This window comes from Salvelinus namaycush, chromosome 18 (assembly GCF_016432855.1).
Source record: "Salvelinus namaycush isolate Seneca chromosome 18, SaNama_1.0, whole genome shotgun sequence".
NCBI lineage: Eukaryota > Metazoa > Chordata > Actinopteri > Salmoniformes > Salmonidae > Salvelinus > Salvelinus namaycush.
The window spans coordinates 3760077-3781429 of NC_052324.1; the positions used below are offsets into that span (position 1 = coordinate 3760077).

Below are 21353 nucleotides of genomic sequence, written 5' to 3' on the forward strand. Positions count from 1 at the left end.
AAACTAACATTTCTTTTGGAAGTGGGAGTCCTGGGAGTGCATTCTGACGAAGATCAGCAAAGGTAAGTGAAGATTTATAATGCTTTTTATGAGTTTTGTTGACTGCACAATTTGGCGGGTAACTGTATGGCTTGCTTTTGTGGCTGAACGCTGTTCTCAGTTTATTGAATATTGTGCTTTTGCCGTAAAGCTTTTTGAAATATGACACAGCGGTTGCATTAAGAACAAGTGTATCTTTAATTCTATGTAAAACATGTATCTTTCATCAAAGTTTCTGATGAGTATTTATGTTATTTGACGTGGCTCTCTGCAATTTCTCCGGATATTTTGGAGGCATTTCTGAACATGGCGCCAATGTAAACTGAGGTTTTTGGATATAAATATTAACTTTATCGAACAAAACATATATGTAATTGTGTAACATGAAGTACTATGAGTGTCATCTGATGAAGATCATCAAAGGTTAGTGATTAATTTTATCTCTATTTCTGCTTTTTGTGACTCCTGTCTTTGGCTGGAAAAATGACTGTGTTTGTCTGTGATTTTGCGGTGACCTAACATAATCGTTTGTGGTGCTTTCGCTGAAAAGCCTATTTGAAATCGGACACTTTGGTGGGATTAACAACAAGATTACCTTTAAAATGGTATAAAATACATGTATGTTTGAGGAATTTGAATTATGAGATTTCTGTTGTTTGAATTTGGCGCCCTGCACTTTCACTGGCTGTTGTCATATCATCCTGTTAACAGGATTGCAGCCATAGGAAGTTAAATGAAAGAAAATCTCCAAAATATTGTTACTTTTTAAGCAAAGTGATTATTATTATTATTAGTTCATTTAGAATTATATAAAATCCCCATACATATTATCACAGATCCTAATGGAAAATGCCTCTTAGATATTCATTTAGAATCCTCTAAATGTAATTATTGACTGAGAGTCATGTCACTGAAAAAAATATTTTTAGATATACTGTAGGCCTACCAGAGGCGAAATTTGTCTCATTAGTGTTGAGTAATGTGCTGCTAAAAGTGGTGTAGGTCTTATTTATTTAAAGAGCATATTGAAGTTAGAAGCAATAGGATTTGAAGCAAAAGCCTACAACTATCTTAGCACCGTTTCACGCTGCTGTGAGACAAGCATGGGGACCAGTCTTGATAAATCAATGAGATTTATATTTTCACTTATTAATCTCCGTTTGGGTATAGGTTAGACTAGAGTTTGAAAATTAGGGTGCAGAAATGTTATGCTCTTAGTGTAACCTTTATTTAACTAGGCAAGTCAGTTAAGAACAAATTCTTATTTACAAGGACAGCCTACTCCTTCCTCCCCATCGGGAAATTGAACCCCGGTCTCCCGTGTGCCCTGCCCACACAACACAGGGATTCTTTAGCTAAATAGCCCAGTACTGTACTGCCGACCGTCACGTTGTACAGCGCCATATTTTATTTTCCACCCTACTTTCCACCCTTTCTTGGAATAGAAACATCATAATATTAATCAAATGAATTAAGCAAGTACCAGTCAAAAGTTTGGACACATCTACTCATTCCAGGATTTTTCTTTATTTTTACTATTTTATACATTGTAGAATAATAGTGAAGACATCACAACTATGAAATAACACATATGGAATCAGTTAAGAACAAATTCTTATTTACAAGGACAGCCTACTCCTTTCCCCCGGTTGGGGAATTGCACCCTGGTCTCCGGCATGCCCGCATTCTCTAGTACAGACATGGCCTGCTCTCCCTTATGTAAGGAATTAGACACTTTCCCATGTTTACTACAGTATGTACTGTGGGCTATGTTTACTTGTCAGACTGCACAGTAGACTAATAACAAATGCAGGTGGCTTATATCTTCAAAATATTTAAATGCTTTATTATCCAAATGTAAAGCATATACTGTACAGTACTGTATTTCTTCATCAGCATCTTTATGCTTTCGTTAATAAAATAATGATAAAAATACTCTTTCAAAATGCTGATGTTTATTTAGTTATGGATCCATAACGAATTACTATCGGAATAAATATCACTGAATTACAGAAATATTGGAACAAAGTTGTCTAATGAAGGCAAACAATTTAGAATCCTCTTATGCTGCATGCAGTCTATTCCCGACTATCACATTGTACAGCGCCATATTTTCCATTCCATCCTAACAGAAACCCTGAGGGTTTCGTTTTTCTCGGAATAGAAACACCATAATACTAATCAAATTAATTTAGCCAAATTTCTTAAAATCAATCCCATATACTATGTTATTACAAAAAAGGTTTTAAATTCTCTGGTAATGCCAATATGGAAGACTAGCAAATGCTTCTCAAAGATGCCCTCTGGTGGTCAAACTAGCACTGACTTGCATTAACAGAAAAAATGGCTGACAATTAAATAACGTGCCAGAGAATGACACAACTTTTAAAGGAGCAACCACTGTACCACTAAGCTAGCTCCAACAACCAAGCTAGAACATAGACTGTGCTGTTTTGTGTCCTGTATGGATGGCTATGAGTATACAATGCAAACACGCACATGTCCAGTGCTAATCTTCCATACACATGTATGTACGTGTGCAGTGTGTACCTGTATTAGAGTGTATGTACTGGACGCTGTCTGCACAAACGCACCAGCAGGCTGTTGCTAGTCCAGTCCTGTCTTACCTGTATGGTGATGAGTAACAGATACTCTTGCTCCTCCTGCTAATGGTGCTGGCTGGGGAAGCACTGCTACCACGCTGAAACACAACCACAACATCACTGTCACAACTGTCTGGGTCACTGTGTGTGTGTGTGTGTGTGGGTGTGTTTTTGTTAATGTGTGGGTGTGTGTCCATTCACTTGTGTGTGCGTACGTGTGTGTGCACTGAGCTGTATGTACTGAACCCTATGTGTGAGTATAGGAATTATTGTTAGATGAGAGTGTGTGAGACAGAGTGGAAGTTATGAGGTTATGAGGAGAGTGAGTTAGGGGTCAAGACTGAAATGTGTTGTTGTTGCTGTCGTTTTTGTTGTTGTCTGTCATTGCCTCAAACATGGTTCAGTTGATTCCTCCAACAGACAAGCCCTTAGGACTGGCATTAGAGATTCAACCCTGACGTTAAAAGCAGAGAGATCAGAGAGAGAGAGAGAGAGGGGGTGATGGGAAGAGGAGGATAAAAGGGGTGTTGGATAGGGAGGTAATTGAAAGAGGGACGGAGGAACAAAGATAAGAGGCAGGGAGAGAGCAAGAGAGAGAGCGTGCTGGTGTTACCATGGCTATGTGGTTGTCTACCTCACCTTATTGCTCTTGCTGAGGGTGTTCTCCAGGGAACTGCGCAGCCCGTCGTTACTGTCATGGAGCTTCCTGTTGGCTGTTCTATAGAGGGGAACAGAGGAGGGAGAGAAGCAGAGGAGAGAGATGAGGGAGAGAAACAGAGGAGGAGAGAGGGGAGAGGGAGAGAAAGAGAGGAGAGAGAAGAGGATAAGAACGGGAAGAGGTGATCAAAGAGCCGTTGGCAGGTCTTCTCAGGAAAATGACTTTTGAGGTTTTCAAAAACAGACACTCTTTAAGACTCACAAAACTCCCAAGGCTTACAACTTCATGTTCCTCAGTTTACAGGCAACTCGATGTAACATCAAGTTGTGAGTCATGAAGTATTCCTGTTTGTGGGTCAGGTGAGCATTTGTCAGCGTTCCTGTTTATGTGTCAGACAAGCACTGTGATTGGCCAGACTTACTGTAGGATCTCTATCTGTCGCTCCAGGTTCTCCCTCTCATCAGAGAACTCTCTCATCATCGCCTCATCCCTGCACATACAAACACAGTCATTCACAACGAATACATACACGTTCATAAACACTCATAACACATACTACATAAACTATAATAACACATACTACAAATCCCCCCTTAAAACACATACTACATAAACTACAATAACACATACTACATAAACTACAATAACACATACTACACACACTCTCAAAACACATACATTAATTCTCCAAAAACAGGAGAATGTACATTCTAATAATGCAGACAAAAGCAGACACTTCAACAGTCTCAAAGAATCGGCACATTCACAACACAAACTTAGTTTGACTGGAACAAGTTCAAAGACGAAGTGTGAGACTGGTTGCCAGGTAACCAGGTTGTGAGACTGAGTGTGAGGTCACACTAGGATATCCTGTTACAATCCTCAAAACATGTTACCGCCCCAGGGAGGGGAGGGAGCAGCCAAGCACACAGGCAGGGAGGCAGTCACACAGTCACACTGGCCTGGGGCTGTGGCCTCTATTGCCTGACTGATTGAGTGACTGGATGGCTCAAGGCGAACCTACAGCACAGGCTGGGATGAGGTGTCACAGGCTCTGTGTGCGTGTGTGTGCTCACGTGTGTGTTATGGCTTTGTGTCTGTGTGTTGTGTGTCTCAGTGTACATTGGGATTCTCAATGTGCCACTGTAGAAAAATCAGGTTGATCATTTCACAAATAGTAATACATCTCGTAGATATTAGAGTATTACTTTTATTTTTTATTTGATTTAACCTAGGCAAGTCAGTTAACAACAAATTCTTATTTACAATGATGGCCTACCCCGACCAAACCCTAACCCGGATGACGCTGGGCCAATTGTGCACCGCCCTATGGGACTCCCAATCACGGCCGGTTGTGACACAGCCTGGAATCAAACCAGGGTCTGTAGTGACGCATCTAGCACTGAGATGCAGTGCCTTAGACCTCTGCGCCACTCGGAAGCCCTAATGACATCACTAGATTAGTGATTGAAAAGAGAGTGACCTCAAAAAAAAGAAATCTGAATGGTTTGTCCTCGGGGTTTCGCCTGCTAAATAAGTTCTGTTATACTCACAGACATGATTCAAACAGTTTTAGAAACTTCAGAGTGTTTGCTATCCAAATATACTAATAATATGCATATCTTATCTTCTGGGGATGAGTAGCTGGCAGTTTAATTTGAGCATGCTTTTCATCCAAAATTCCGAATGCTGCCCCCTACCCAAGAGAAGTTAATGAGCACAATTACAAAAGGGTTTTCTAATGATTAATTAGCCTTTTAAAATGATAAACTTGGATTAGCTAACACAACGTGCCATTGGAACACAGGAGTGATGGTTGCTGATAATGGGCCTCTGTACGCCTATGTAGATATTCCGTTAAAAATCAGCCGTTTCCAACTACAATAGTCATTTACAACATTAACAATGTCTACACTGTATTTCTGATCAATTTGATGTTATTTTAATGGACAAAAAATGTGCTTTTCTTTCAAAAACAAGGACATTTCTAAGTGACCCCAAACTTTTGAACAGTAGTGTATGTGTATGATTTACTAACAGTTCAACACTGATTATGTAATATATGAAGACATTTGTAAGGCATTTTACAAGAGATTGTACCGACTATTGTGCCTCATACACAATGGGTGTCCAACACCCATGATACAGTAAGTGTGTGTGTGTGTGTGTGTGTGTGTGTGTGTGTGTGTGTGTGTGTGTGTGTGTGTGTGTGTGTGTGTGTGTGTGTGTGTGTGTGTGTGTGTGTGTGTGTGTGTGTGTGTGTCTCACCGCTCAGAGTTGATGCTGTGGTCTGTCAGATCACTCTTCAGAGAGGCCAGTTCACTCTGAAGGAAGGCTATGTTAGTTTGAGACTGCATCAACTCCTGCTTCAACCGCTGGTTTTCCTGGGGAGAGAGGGAGTGAGAGAGAGAAAGAGAGGTAAAGAGAGAGAGAGAGGTAAAGACAGAGAGAGAGAAGAGAGAAGGGTTTAGCGACAGACGACAGCATGGTCAGAGCCAGAATGAGTCAGCTCAATTGTCTTGATCAGGAAATGGATGAGTTAGAAAGGATGTGTACAGAGTGATATAGGACTAGCAGGAAGACCCATCTCACCAGAGTCAGTTCGTTGATCTTTCTCTTCAGGGTTGAAGACTCGTCTTTCATGTTGATGTTCTTGTACTGGTCTTCAATCTGAGGAGGGAGTAGACACCTTTAACACACATCGCTGCCTGCTGCCAGTGAATCACAATCTTCAATGGCATAGATGGATTTCATTCAATTGTGATTGAGTTAATCTGATTGGATGTCTCACATGTTCATGAACCAATGAACCAACACGCTGAGTGGGTGAACAGGAGTGATTGGCTAGACTAGTAGTCCAGGCAATAGATGCCACATTATTGGTTAATTGTTCACTTTTTCATTAACAGCATGAAACTTGGCCCCAAACTGTGTATCAAGTTTCAGACTTTATTGGAAAAGTTTATATTTATTTCACACCACCTAAAATATAAAGGTTATCTTCAGCGTGTTTCCGGTGGAACAGTATAAGTGATGAATAGTCGAATGGTAAACTCACCAGCTGCATCTTCTGGAGCTTGTGCTGCAGTTCACACACCTCAGACTCATAGTGTCTCTTCAGCTCACTCAGAGCTGCCTCAGTCCTATTGGCCTCCTACCGATAACAGAATAGAACATGGTGTAGCATCATCCCATCTCTTATGGCCTCCACAAGGATACAAGACACAATTGTAAAGTCTTTCATCATCATCAAATGTTCACACACTGTCAATATACAGATACAGCTACTGTCAAGACACCAACTACTGTCCAAATCAAATGGCACAGTGTATGTGCATGCACGTGCGTGTGTTTCTGTGTGTGTGTGAATGCGGTTGTGTGTTTTTTCTGTGTGTGTGCATGTGTATGCTTGTTTGCACTTCTTTTATATCACTCCTCTATGTTCCACTGATAAGAGTTTGAGCGGTGCTATTTTAGGGCAGTTTGGGTGACAGGTGGAGGTGGCCAGGGTGTATCAAGGAACATGAGCAGACCTGCCAACCCTGTTCAACTTTTTAGAGGACCAGACGCGCGCGGAACACCCAATTGGGGTGTTCATTTCCCGCATGCTCGTGCACACGCTGTTTGTGAGTCTGATCGCAATTGTAGAATTGTACCAAATCAAGTCTATAAAAGGTTGGTATACTTTCTTTCTGGACTGCATTCCATTTACACATATGGTAAAAATCACACAAAGGGCCTTTATTCTTTGAGTTTTTCAAAATTGTATTAAACAAATAATAACAAGTTATTTGTTTAGGTACAGAATGTACAAATGTCTTATCCACGATAAAACATGTTTGTTTTTTTAACTCTGATATGATAAGAAGAACAAATGTTTGAAGCAGAGCATCAGTATCAAATTAACATGTTATCCATAATTACATAAAAACAAAAACAAATGATTGCATTGACACAGACCGCAAACTGGCTACACAAAGCTTAAGTAGCCTACCGCAAAGGGAATCTGTACGCTGTTCGCTAGAAGAGTCCGGTGTTTTAGCCTATGTAAAGGTGCCTATTGGATTTCTTTTGCAGCGCATAGATCATTTCAGATGTTTGAAATTGATAAAATCTCAAACCTAGTGCAAAGGCATTTTAGAAGCATTGCCTTTATAGCTAATACCAGACACTCATTCATTCTTCATCGTGCAGTCTTCGAAACTCCCGACTCCATTTAATGCCAATATGTTAATTTTTATTTTTTTATTATACTATTGTAATGCTTTTTGTGATATGGATCATAATTACAGTTATCAGGTTGCGTGATCCTTGTAATGTTACATGGAAAATACAACTAACGAGGCGCATAATTAAATGAATATCCCACTCGCACAAATGCGACCAGTTACTTTTCGTATTTGCATTTCATTTCTTTCACTAGCAAATGCGAGTGAACTGCTGGCACTTTAGAGCCCACTGAATGTCCATCTTATGTTCGCTAACGTTAGCTTGAAACAATTAAACAACAACCTTTCCACAACACACAACACAGGGATTTGTCCATCTGTTTACGTACATCTGACAGTCGGCAAACTCAGCATCACAACAAACAGGAGGGGCACACACAGGGTAGCTACGTCGAATAATGATGTATTTATCTCCGTACAACTCCGTAGATGTCTGTGTGTTTCAGCTCGAGAATTGGGATGTTAGATTTACTCAGTGGATTTATATTTTATTCAAATGTTTAAAAAAATAAGTTTAAAAAAAACTCAGGCCCTATTCATTTCTGCGTACTTTTAACTCGGATCTCGTACCTGCGTACATGGCCAGAGAATTAAGTTGTTGGTACGCAAAATGCGTGCATGTTGGCAGGTCTGCATGAGTGCTGAAGTAGTAGATTGCTTTCTGATTGGATACACCTTAACTGTCGCACTGGATGATGACACAGACGTTCATGGTGGTGGGGGGGGGGGGGCAGGTGAGTCTAGGTGTGGGTGCTTTTCTTAGACTAAGCATACAGCAGCTGCACAACAAACAGAGCTGATGTAGCACACTTACATAATGTACATAACTACACACACACACACAGGGGGGAGATAAGACTGTTCCCAGAGTAGAGGAATGAGAGATTCCAGGAATAGGAGTGTTACATGGAAGTATGGAAAACCGGACGTTTTCCGTCAACATCCCACTGGAGTTACTTTTAACAAATTATTATAAATAAATTCAGTATATCAAATCTAGATATGATAACAGCTTGACATATCAGACGTCAACACAGCTGAGGAGTGTTTGAGGTTTAATGAGTAATCTGATCACAAGTCCTCTCTATTTGGCATGAGTGAAGAGATGAGCTCCACCCTTCTTATCAGTGGCTAAACCCTGTAGGAACACAACCTGCCCAGACCGCATGACAACGTGGACATCATTTCTAAAGTTAGAATTGACAATCATGCAAGTGTGTGTGTGTGTGTGTGTCACCTGTTGCTGTGTGTTGTTCTCAGCTGCATGGATGCGTTGATCCATCTCCTCCTCCATCTCACTGAGCTGCATGGCGGCTTGGTCATGGGCTCTGAGCAGAAATAAAACATAATACTGTAACTGAATGTATTATATCTGTGTTGGTGTGTGTGTATTTGGGTCGTTCCACCATTTCGGTGCCTTTTGAGAAGTGTAACTTGGTCAAATAAATGTTGGATTTCACCTAACTTCATTTTTTTTTTAAAAGTTTTCCCACCGAAAAAGGTTCAATAAATAAAAATACTATAATAAATGCCTATTAAGTGCCAAATAAAGTAACAGGGTTGATTGTGACTGAGTTAATTATTTCTTCTTAAATCAGCCATAAATCCCCTTCTGACAGGGGGAATGGAAGTTTGTTGTGTGCAACAGGAAGTGGCAATTGAATGCATTATTGTATCATTATTTATATAAATGTATTTCTAGCCTGTCTATCTATGGGTAACAGGGTTGACGTGTTATGCTCGACCTGCTCAGTTAAATAATAATCTTCAGAAATTACTTTGTCAAAGCAAGAAAATAACTAGGACTTTAAAACGATGGAAATTTGGGCATTAAGTGGGTTCAAAAAATCTTCCTGTAATGACACAGGGACATGTCAAAATGCAGAATTATGGCACTTTAGCAAGCCTTTATTCATATAAAAATGTGACTTATTGAATTATCCATGTGGTCTAGATTAAAGAGCACTTCATTTAATATAACAGGCTTTATAAAATTCAATATTGGTGCACAATTTCTACTTAAAATATCTAACTTCCCATTTGTATTTGAGAACGTGTACAGTATGATAGAATGTCTGCATGTGTACATTGTATGTACAGTATGTGGGTTTTAAGTAAACTGCGGCTGTCGGTGAGTGTGTGAGCGTGTGTGTTAGTACCGTTTCACAGCCAGGGCCAGGTTCTCCATCTCAGCATTGTGCTGCTTGATCTCTCTGGTGAAGCTCATAATGACTCTCTCATACTGAGGCACCATCCTGGGCTCTGTCATACTGATGTTCTGGTATAGCGTGGCTGCCTGCTCATTCCTACAGACACAACAGACAGGCATTCAGACAGGCAGACAGGCAGACAGACAGACAGACAGACAGACAGACAGACAGACAGACAGACAGACAGACAGACAGACAGACAGACAGACAGACAGACAGACAGACAGACAGACAGACAGACAGGCAGGCAGGCAGGCAGGCAGGCAGGCAGGCAGGCAGGCAGGCAGGCAGGCAGGCAGGCAGGCAGGCAGACAGACAGACGGGAGACAGGGGAATGTTAATACTAAGTTACTTACAACAGCATAAGGCCTTTCATCTAAAACACATTTGGAACAGCTACAGTATATTTGGAACAGAAAAGCTACATTTTATTTGTAACATGCTTCATGAAACAACAGGCAGGTGTAGACTAACGGTGAAATGCTTACTTTTCCAACAATGCAGCATTTTTTTTTTTTAATGACAAGGAATAAAATACACAGCAAATAACAAATAACAATAAAGAGTAAAAATAACATGGCTATATACAGGGAGTACCAATATCGATGTGCAGGAGTACGAGGTAATTGAGGTAGCTATGTACATATAGGTAGGGGTAAAGTAAATAATAGACAGAATAGATAATAGACTGATCTGTAGCAGCAGCGTATGTGGAGCAGTAGCATATGTGCTGTATGGCCTATGGAGTGTGTGTGAGAATGCATGTGTGGCGTCAATATGCATATGTGCGCATGTTATGTGTGTGCGGACATATGCAGTGTGTGTGTGTGTGTGTGTGTGTGTGTGTGTGTGTGTGTGTGTGTGTGTGTGTGTGTGTGTGTGTGTGTGTGTGTGTGTGTGTGTGTGTGTGTGTGTGTGTGTGTGTGTGTGTTAGGGTGTCAGTGTAAGTATGTGTGTGGGGGGTAGAGACCAGTGTGTGTGCATTGAATCGGTGCAAGATAGTTTAAAAAGAGACCCTTAAAAAAAAAGAGTCAACACCGGTAGTAGATAAATAAACAGAAATAGTGACACAAGGAATAAATACAGTGATAACGAATAACAATATTGAGTCATAATAACATGGCTATATACAGGGAGTACCAGTACTGAGTCAATGTGCAGGTGTACGAGATAATTCAGGTAGCTATGTCCAGTACCAGTTAAAAGTTGACACACCTACTCATTCAATAATCTTTCTTTATTTTGACTATTTTCTACATTGTAGAATAATAGTGAAGACATCAAAACTATGAAATAACACATATGGAATCATGTTAAATATATCAAAATATATTTTACATTTGAGATTCTTCCATGTAGCCACCCTTTGCCTAGTAGCCTTTCACACTCTTGGCATTTTCTCAACCAGCTTCACCTGGAATGCTTTTCCAACAGTCATGAAGGAGTTCCCACATATGCTGAGAACTTGTTGGCTGCTTTTTCTTCACTCTGCGGTCCAACTCATCCCAAACCATCTCAATTGGGTTGAAATCAGGTGATTGTGGAGGCCAGGTAATCTGATGCAGCACTCCATCACTCTCATTCTTGATCAAATAGCCCTTACACAGCCTGGAGGTGTGTTGGGTCAATGTCCTGTTGAAAAACAAATAATAGTCCTACTAAGCGCAAACCACATGGGATGGCGTATGGCTGCAGAATGCTGTGGTAGCCATGCTGGTTAAGTGTGCCTTGAAATCAAAATAAATCGCAGACAGTGTCACCAGCAAAGCACCCCCACACCATCACACCTTCTCCTCCATGCTTCACGGTGGGAACCACACATGAGGAGATCATCCGTTCACCTACTCTGAGTCTCACAAAGACACAGCGGACGGAACCAAAAATCTCAAATTTGGACTTATCAAACCAAAGACAGATTTCCACCGTTCTAATGTCCATTGCTCGTGTTTCTTGGCCCAAGCAAGTCTCTTCTTCTTATTGGTGTCCTTTAGTAGTGTTTTTTTTGCAGCAATTCGACCATGAAGACCTGATTCACGCGGTCTCCTCTGAACAGTTGATGTTGAGATGTGTCTGTTACTTGAATTCTGTGAAGCATTTATTTGGGCTGCAATTTCTGAGGTTGGTAACTCTAATGAACTTATCCTCTGCAGCAGAAAGAAAGAAATTCCACAAATTAACTTTTAACAAGGCACACCTGTTAATTGAAATGCATTCCAGGTGACTACTTCATGAAGTTGGTTGAGAGAATGACAAGAGTGTGCAAAGCTGTCATCAAGGCAAAGGGTGGCTACATTGAAGAATCTCAAATATAAAATATATTTTGATTTCTTTAACACATTTTTTGTTACTACATGATTTCATATGAGTTATTTTATAGTTTGATGTATTTACTATAATTCTACATTGTAGAATAAGTAGGCGTGTCTAAACTTTTGACTGGTACTGTACATATTCTGTAGTTAGGGGTAAAGTGACTAGGCAACAGGATAAATAATAGACAGTAGCAGCAGCATGTGTGAAAGTATGTGTGTGGCGTCAATATGCATGTCTGCGCATGTTATGCGTTTGTGGGCGTATGTAATGTGTGTGTGTATATGTTTGTTGGGGTGTCAGTGTAAGTATTTGTGAGTGTGTGGGTAGAATCAAGTGTGTGTGCATAGAGTCAGTGCAAGAGAGTTAGTGCAAAAAAGGGTCAATGCAGGTAGTCCGGGTAGCTAATTTGATTAGCTATTTAGCTGCCATGTTTAGATGTCTTATGGCTTGGGGGTAGAAGCTGTTCAGGGTCCTGTTGGTTCCAGACTTGGTGCACTGGTACTGCTTGCCGTGTTGTAGTAGAGAGAACAGTCTCTGGCTTTGGTGGCTGGAGTCTTTGATAATTTTATTAGCTTTCCTCTGACACCGCCTGGTATAGAGGTCCTGGATGGCAGGGAGCTCGGCCCAAGTGATGTACTGGGCCGTACTCACCACCCTCTCTAGTGCCTTGCGGTCGGATGCCTTGTAGTTGCCGTACGAAGCGGTGATGCAGCCAGTCAAGATGCTCTCAATGATGCAGTAGTAAAGCTTTTGGAGGATCTGAGAGTCCATGCCAAATCTTTTCAGCCTTCTGAGGGGGAAGAGGCGCTGTTGTGCCTTCTTCACAACTGTGTGGGTGTAGACCACATTAATTCCTTAGTGATGTGGACACAGAGGGACTTGAAGCTCTCGACCTGCTCCACTACAGCCCCATCGATGTGGATGGGGATGTGCTGGCCCTCCATTTCCTGTAGTCCACGAACAGCTTCTTTGTCTTGCTGACGTTGAGGAAGAGGTTGTTGTCCTGGCACCACACTGCCAGGTCTCTGACCTCCTCCCTATAGCCTCATCATTGTCTGTGATCAGTCCGACCACTGTCGTGTCATCACCAAAACTTGATGATGGTGTTGGAGTCGTGCGCGGCCAGGAAGTCATGGATTAAGGGTGTACAGCAGAGGAGGACTAAGCACACACCCTTGAAGGGCCCATGTGTTGATGATCAGTATGGCGGGTGTGTTGTTGCCTACCCTCACTGCCTGGGGAGGCCCGTCAGGAAGTCCAGGATCCAGTTGCAGAGGGAGATATTCAGTCCCAGGGTCTCTGAGCTTGGTGATTAGCTTGGAGCGGACTATGGTGTTGAATGCTGAGCTGTAGTCAATGAACAGCATTCTTAAATAGGTATTCCTTTTGTCCAGGTGAGTGCGGGCAGTGTGGAGTGCAATAGAGATTGCATCATCTGTGGATCTGATGGGGCGGTAGGCGGTCCAGGGTGTCTGGAAGGGTGTTGATGTGAGCCAGCCTTTCCAAGCATTTCATGGCTATGAAGGCAGGCGTTCTAGGGCACGGGGACGATAGTGGTCTGCTTGACACAAGTTGATATTACCAGGTCAGGGATAGGTTAAAAACGTCAGTGAAGACAGTCAGCGCATGCCCTCAGTACGGGTCCTGGTATTCCGTTTGGCCCCGCAGCCTTGCGGATGTTAACCAGTTTAAAGGATTTACTCACATTGGCTATGGAGAGTGAGATCACACAGTCGTCCAGAACAGCTGGTGCTCTCATGCATGGTTCAGGGTTGCTTGCCTTGAAGCGAGCATAGAAGGCATTTAGCTCGTCTGGTAGGCTCACGTCGCTGGGCAGATCGCGGCTGGGATTCCCTTTGTAATCCGTGATAGTTTGCAAGCCCTGCCACATCCATCAAGCGTCAGAGCCAGCGTAGTAGGATTCGATCTTAGTCCTGTATTGACACTTTTCCTGTTTGATGGCTCGCCTGCATCTCTTTCACCGCTACATCCTCTTTCGGGTCCCGGGGGTTACGGCCTGGTACAGAGTAAGCAGAACGTCGTCCAAAGCTGCTGACTCATTGAAGAAGAAATGTTCCCCCAAATCAAGGTTAGTGATTGCTGTTTTGATGTCCAGAAGCTGTTTTCGTTCATAGGGAATGATGGCGGAGACATTATCTAAAACATTTTTTTTAAATCAGCGTAAAAAAACACACACAAAATAGCAAAATTGGTCAGGATCCATTGCCTCACCATCTTTTTTTACTATCATAACACTTTTACAGCACAGTAACATCAATGCAACACTTTGGCAAAGTTCTGATGTTATCATTATGCTGCTGCAACAATATCATTCCATTTCAACAGTGTTGAAAGTGTTGTACTTTGAAATAGTAGCTTACTCATCATGGGCTGGGTCCAGGTATCTTACACTTAGGGGGTTGAAAGACACCTGTTCATCTGTATTAGAGGTCGACCGATTATGATTTTTCAACGCCGATACCGATACCGATACCGATTATTGGGGGACCAAAAAAAGCTGATACCAATTAATCGGCCGATTTTTATATATATATTTGTAACAATGACAATTACAGCAATACTGAATGAACAATGAACACTTTTATTTTAACTTAATATAATACATCAATAAAATCAATTTAGTCTCAAATAAATAATGAAACATGTTCAATTTGGTTTAAATAATGCAAAAACAAAGTGTTGGAGAAGAAAGTAAAAGTGCAATATGTGCCATGTAAAAAAGCTAACGTTTAAGTTCCTTGCTCAGAACATGAGAACATATGAAAGCTGGTGGTTCCTTTTAACATGAGTCTTCAATATTCCCAGGTAAGAAGTTTGAGGTTGTAGTTATTATAGGACTATTTCTCTCTATACCATTTGTATTTCATATACCTTTGACTATTGGATGTTCTAATAGGTACTTTAGTATTGCCAGCGTAATCTCGGGAGTATATAGGCTTGAAGTCATAAACAGCGCAATGCTTGAAGCATTGCGAAGAGCTGCTGCCAAACGCAGGAAAGTGCTGTTTGAATGAATGCTTACGATCCTGCTGCTGCCCACCACCGCTCAGTCAGACTGCTCTATCAAATCATAGACTTAATTATAATATAATAACACACAGAAATACGAGCCTTAGGTCATTAATATGGTCAAATCAGGAAACTATCATTTCGAAAACAAAACATTTATTCTTTCAGTGAAATACGGAACCGTACCGTATTTTATCTAACGGGTGGCATCCATAAGTCTAAATATTGCTGTTACATTGCACAACCTTTAATGTTATGTCATAATTACGTAAAATTCTGGCAAATTAGTTCGCAACGAGCCAGGCGGCCCAAACTGTTGCATATACCCTGACTCTGCGTGCAATGAACGCAAGAGAAGTGACACAATTTCCCTAGTTTAATATTGCCTGCTAACATGAATTTCTTTTAACTAAATATGCAGGTTTAAAAATATATACTTCTGTGTATTGATTTTAAGAAAGGCATTGATGTTTATGGTTAGGTACATTCGTGTACCGATTGTGGTTTTGTCGAAAATGCGCTTTTGTTAAATCATCCCCCGTTTGGCGAAGTTGGCTGTCTTTGATGGAAAGAAATAGTCTTCACACAGTTCGCAACGAGCCAGGCGGCCCAAACTGCTGCATATACCCTGACTCTGTTGCACAGAACGCAAGATAAGTGACACAATTTCCCTAGTTCAAAGAAATGAATGTTAGCAGGCAATATTAACTAAATATGCAGGTTTAAAAATATATACTTGTGTATTGACTTTAAGAAAGGCATTGATGTTTATGGTTAGGTACACATTGGTGCAACGACAGTGCTTTTTTCGCAAATGCGCTTGTTAAATAACCGTTTGGCGAAGTAGGCTGTGAGTCAATGATAAATTAACAGGCACCGCATTGCTTATATGCAACACAGGACAAGCTAGATAAACTAGTAATATCATCAACCATGTGTAGTTAACTAGTGATTATGTTAAGATTGATTGTTTTTTATGAGATACGTTTAATGCTAGCTAGCACCTTACCTTGGCTCCTTGCTGCACTCGCATAACAGGTAGTCAGCCTGCCACGCAGTCTCCTCGTGGAGTGCAATGTAATCGGCCATGATCGGTGTCCAAAAATGCAGATTCCCGATTGTTATGAAAACTTGAAATCGGCCCTAATTAATCGGCCATTCCGATTAATCGGTCGACCTCTAATCTGTATACCTATGTAGGCTACAGTATTTACCTGATATCTATTCAGGTACTCACAGTTACATTTAAATGTTGTTTCTTGTAGAGCTATTTTACATGTTAATCTATGCCTAATTAAGAAACTCATTCATGGCTCATTCAACTGGGTCAGATGGGTAGAGATATCTAAAGTGTGTGTGAGTGCCTTCAACAAGGTGACCAGATTATAATCCCTGAGCATATAGACTCACTGTCCTACAGTCAACAGCACTGTCAAAACAGGCAGTGTCACTAGTACACGCCCGGGTCTTAAAATCCAGGATTTACAAAGGGAACACCTTCTTCAATGCTATGTTTAAAGTTAAGAAATGCAACATACTTTTGTTAGTACTAATAATGACACTATCAAAAACCAATAAACATAATATTTTACAGTGAGAGGATTGAAAAAGTTGGTTGTTTGTCTATGACTGTAGAGTATTGGCTATATCCCCAGGCCTCCAGCTCTACCCTAGGCTGGTTGCCTGAGTTTCTGCTTTAGCTAACCTAACTCCTCTGTTGTGTAATAACACATCTAGTTACCTGCTTCGAATATATTCTTAAACTAAAACTATTTAGGAGTGGTACCATTACTGATCCTGCTCTACTCCACCCATGGCTCTTCTATGGGCAGGGGAATAGACAATAGTATGGTGACCTTGGTCTCTGGATCTGAACCCTGGGTGGATGTAGGCCTACTGAGTACAGACATGACTGTTGTATCACACAATAATAAGAACATTTGATTCACAGCACCGGAAAACCATCACTAATGGAGTGCCCCAGGAGTGGACCTTTTTCAAAGAAACAAGCTAAGATATTAGTTCCAATGTGTGACTTTCTACAGCTGGTGAAGCTGGTGATCAAACAGTCATAATGAGGTCTATTTAAGACATGATGGGGACCATGGAATCACTGTGTTAATCAATGTCCCCTCCATGGTAGCATGTCAGGGCGCAGCTCAGTCCCATGCCAGCCCTAGAGGGGTGCCAGGACAACTGCTCAATGGGACCTCATTTCAAAACCTGTCATAGGATGCTGATACTTTCCTTTCCTTCTTTCCTTTCTCTCTTTCTCTCGCTCATTCTTTCAGGGTTAGGTTGCAGCAAGGGTTTCTATTGGTGCTCTTAGAGATATTTGATATATTTCATCCAAAAGCTAGACTGACCTGAGTAAACACACACGAATGCACGTGCATACACATAGAGGTGTAAACCACATCTGGCTAATAGAAGTGGGATACATTTTGACACCGGAATAGCCCAACAGTTTGAATTAAAACACTACAATAGTACACGAATATTTGATATATATATATATTGTGAATCTATTATAAGGGGAGAAACTGTAGCCTATTGGTTACACTTAAAACTGAAACTTGAAACTTGAAACTGTTTTACGCATGCATTCCTACGACGTTTGGACAATATGTAAATCAAAAGTTGATTAATTAGCCGCTACGATTGTTTTGTAATGTGATCCATACTTGACCTGGGTATAAACCGGGCATGGTCCCCTAGTCGGGTCTGGAAATCTTCCCAGGCCTGAGAGGAGACTCCCCAGCTCTTGCTCTCCATATCCCCGCAGTACACTTGCTCAGAGATCCGGTGGAAGCCGCTAATGAACTCCGCTAGATTGATTGTCCCGTCTCTGTCGGTGTCCAGTTTAGAGAATATGTGCTCTCTCTCCGTCGGCGGGACAAGGAGCTCTGAGCAGATTTGGACAAACTCGTCTTTTTCAATCCGTCCAGAATTATCCACATCACAAGCGTGAAAGAGCGAGCAGAGACTCTCCCGGTCCGTACCCATGGCTGGTAACGACATGGTTTAGTCTGGAGTGGAAAGCCCCACCAAACAACTACCCGGGGAAAGACCACTATGACCAATTATAACCGAAAGTTTTTGACCAATTCAATTCCTTTCACCACGATCTTCCGAACTTCCTTCAAGTCTGACGTTTTAGCCAATTCTTTCTACATTGTCAAACATCTTATCGAGTTACAAAAAAGGTGAAGAAAAAGTTGTTATTCATTCTCTCCTGGACGACTTCGACCACCTTGGGCTAACAGTATTAATGTGTCGTCCTATAGTGTCGTTTTGTCAAGTCTTCTTTCCGGGTCTCTTGCCAGATGGACGGGTGGAGAGAGGCTGGGTGCGCGCGGCTGTTGAAGCGGCTCACCTTTACTACTTCAGAACACTCTTGTGTCGGCCTCTCGACTTCCAGAGGAACAGGCACAAAACAAACAAGGGCCGGGCGTCCGGCCAACCAGGTACAGAATTACCTGTAATCCGTTGAATAAACCAAACACATCTAAACACTGTTAAAAATCTCCATGGAGATTGTCTTGAAGACCAATACCCCCCAGAGACTATGGGAAACTTTCAGTAACAAGCAGCATGTAAAAAACGTGTATGATACTTTGAGTAAATAAATAGATGACCAATTGGATAAAGCTCAGTGGCGATTTTAGCATGCACATGTTGGTGGGGCAAACAAACAAAAAATGTGTGATGCATGCCGGCAAAGCCACTACACAACACAACACTAAACAATACATTGATTGCACTTTAACGGTGACATACGGTGCCCACAAACTGTTAGGGCCTACATAAAGCTGTCCCAACAACTTACCACTGCTACAATGTTCTGCCTTGTCTGGCAGCGAAACAGTTCATTCAGCCTCATTTACTGCCTTTAAAAAAAAACATAGCTGATGTGGTTGACTTGCTTAAACAAATGTGGTTTCTAGTGATAATTGAGATGTACACACTATGGCATAAGGGGACGACAAGCGGATAAGAGGCAATCAGTAATTTCGATTAAGACATTAATGAGTGAGGACGACGGACTTCGTCAATATAACTATTTGTTCAGTACTTTTGAAATGTACAGCGACTGAATTCAGAACATGGGCCGTTCTTACAGTGTACTCCCTGTACAACAAGTCAGAACCGTAGAATAAATAAAGGGGGCATATAAACAGACAATGAAAGCTCTTACAATATATGGGTGAGGCACATTGAACGGCGTTTGGGTCTTTGCGTGTCAAAAAAGATATACGTCATATAACACTATTTGATGTGTTAAATAAGCTTTTAATTTAACATGTCAAATAACACTATTCTATTATAGAATGTTGTGTGTGGTGAATTTGCACGTGCAAGCCAAGCGCCACCACTACTATCAGTAGCACTGTCAAAGCTGTACAAAAAAAGTTTGCAAACAAGCACACACCGGGCCACAAACGATGTGTTTACAATACCGCGTTGGTGAAAATAGACCAAATTATTAGGGTGAGGCACATGGGCTACTAACAGCTTAATACACAACATACACTTAGTATTGCTTTCTTAGCTAGAGTATACATATCTCCCTTGCATATTAATATTTTATGCAGCAGCATACAATGCATTTTTGGACTCGTGAAGGTCCTTTGTGGGCAAATTCTGTCATCAAGCAGACTAACGTTAGTGGTTGCTTTGCAATGCTTGCAGTTAGCCACTGATTCCTTCCAAACGACTCATTGTTGAATTTGCGATTTCCAACTTGTTGTGTAATCTTTATGTCCAATGGCTGACGTTTTATCAATAATTTCTCTTCATTATTTCTCTTCATATTTTATTTATTTCACCTTTATTTAACCAGGTAGGCTAGTTGAGAACAAGTTCTCATTTACAACTGCGACCTGGCCAAGATAAAGCATAGCAGTGTGAACAGACAACAACACAAAGTTACACATGGAGTAAACAATAAACAAGTCAATAACACAGTAGGAAAAAATATATAAAAAAATATGACATGGATAAAAAAGGATTTGCCAGTAGATTGTCAACTTGATTCATGATGATGACTGCTAGCTAAGACTTTGAAAGTAAGATGTTGACATGATCAGTTCAATCAAAGCTACTGTACATATAATGTGATTTGATGTAATTTTATTAATGGCCAATGACCTTGAGCCTTCTTGGAAGGTCACTTGTAATATAACTCTATAGCAGGACCCAAAGAACACTGAGCCAATCACTGCGCAATGCTCCTATTTTCTGCTGGCTCGCCCCACCACCACAGAGAGCACTGAGCCAGGCTGAAACACCTGTATTTTGGAGCTGACTTACTCAAGAAAACAAAAAACAGACCATCTGTGTATGCAGCTTTATTAACTGAATGATATATCTTTTTTTACAAAAAGAAATATATAGAGATAAATATTTATTTTTCATTTTTTTATTATCATGTTTTTGCTAAAAATGTGGGTCTCAAAATAGGTCGGGTCCTGCCCTGAGTGATGGGTCGCCACTGATAAAGCTTGCCTGACTATCACATCACCTTGACACCAGTAGAGGTTAAAAATAAAAAGCCTGAAAAAAAGCCATATTACAACCTATGGTGTTGTGATAATTGTGTTGTTTGCTCTATAACCTGTTAATTCACATGCCTTTTGACCCTGATATATAGGCCTAAAGCCAGAGACAATAAGAAGACACAGTGGAATAATAAATTCAACAACACCTTTGTTTTATCACAAAACCAGATAGCAACCCCTGTCCAGTTTATTCCACAAAGCATATTGCATGTAACAGACAGTTACATGATCTACAGCATGGTCCAGCAAGTTAATGTTTTGCCGACATTTTCAGACCACTAAACAACTATTGATTTAGAAGCAGAGTTACCACAAGTCGCAAAGAAAACAGGAGCTGCCTCCACTATTCCAGCACCATTTCATCTTCAACATTTCAACATCTTCAAATCACCTCTGCTAATACAGTGACAACTAAAAGATACCAAAAACAATTTTGTCCAATTTAGTCCAATCATTGTGAGCAATTTAGTCCAATCATTGTGAGCGGTTCGGATTTCTTAGTGCGTGTGTGTGTGTGGGTGTGAGTTCGTGCAAGTAGAAAAATATGTTGACTCACTCTACTTGTAGAGAAACTCGAATGCCATCCTCCTCTCTTTCATGTTGACGAAATGGTCTATCGCTTTTATTTTTTGTTGTCCTAGCTGTAATGCTTGCTCGCTAGCCTAACTTCCATTCATGGGCAATGTTAGCTAGTTAACATTAGTTCCACA

At 41.0% G+C, this 21353-nt stretch overlaps 1 protein-coding gene across 1 annotated transcript in view; it reads right to left on the reverse strand.

Moving 5' to 3' along the window:
• LOC120063506 (ras and EF-hand domain-containing protein homolog) overlaps window positions 1-18103 on the reverse strand; it is a 30151-nt gene extending 12048 nt beyond the window's left edge. The window contains exons 1-9 of the mRNA XM_039013882.1: window positions 17772-18103; window positions 9689-9835; window positions 8767-8857; window positions 6359-6454; window positions 5893-5970; window positions 5569-5684; window positions 3722-3790; window positions 3277-3360; window positions 2667-2732 (exon numbers count right to left, since the gene is read on the reverse strand). Coding sequence (XP_038869810.1) covers window positions 2667-2732; window positions 3277-3360; window positions 3722-3790; window positions 5569-5684; window positions 5893-5970; window positions 6359-6454; window positions 8767-8857; window positions 9689-9835; window positions 17772-18103 — 1079 coding nt within the window. The remainder of the gene's footprint in view (window positions 1-2666; window positions 2733-3276; window positions 3361-3721; window positions 3791-5568; window positions 5685-5892; window positions 5971-6358; window positions 6455-8766; window positions 8858-9688; window positions 9836-17771) is intronic.
• Between the last annotated feature and the right edge of the window lie 3250 nt (window positions 18104-21353).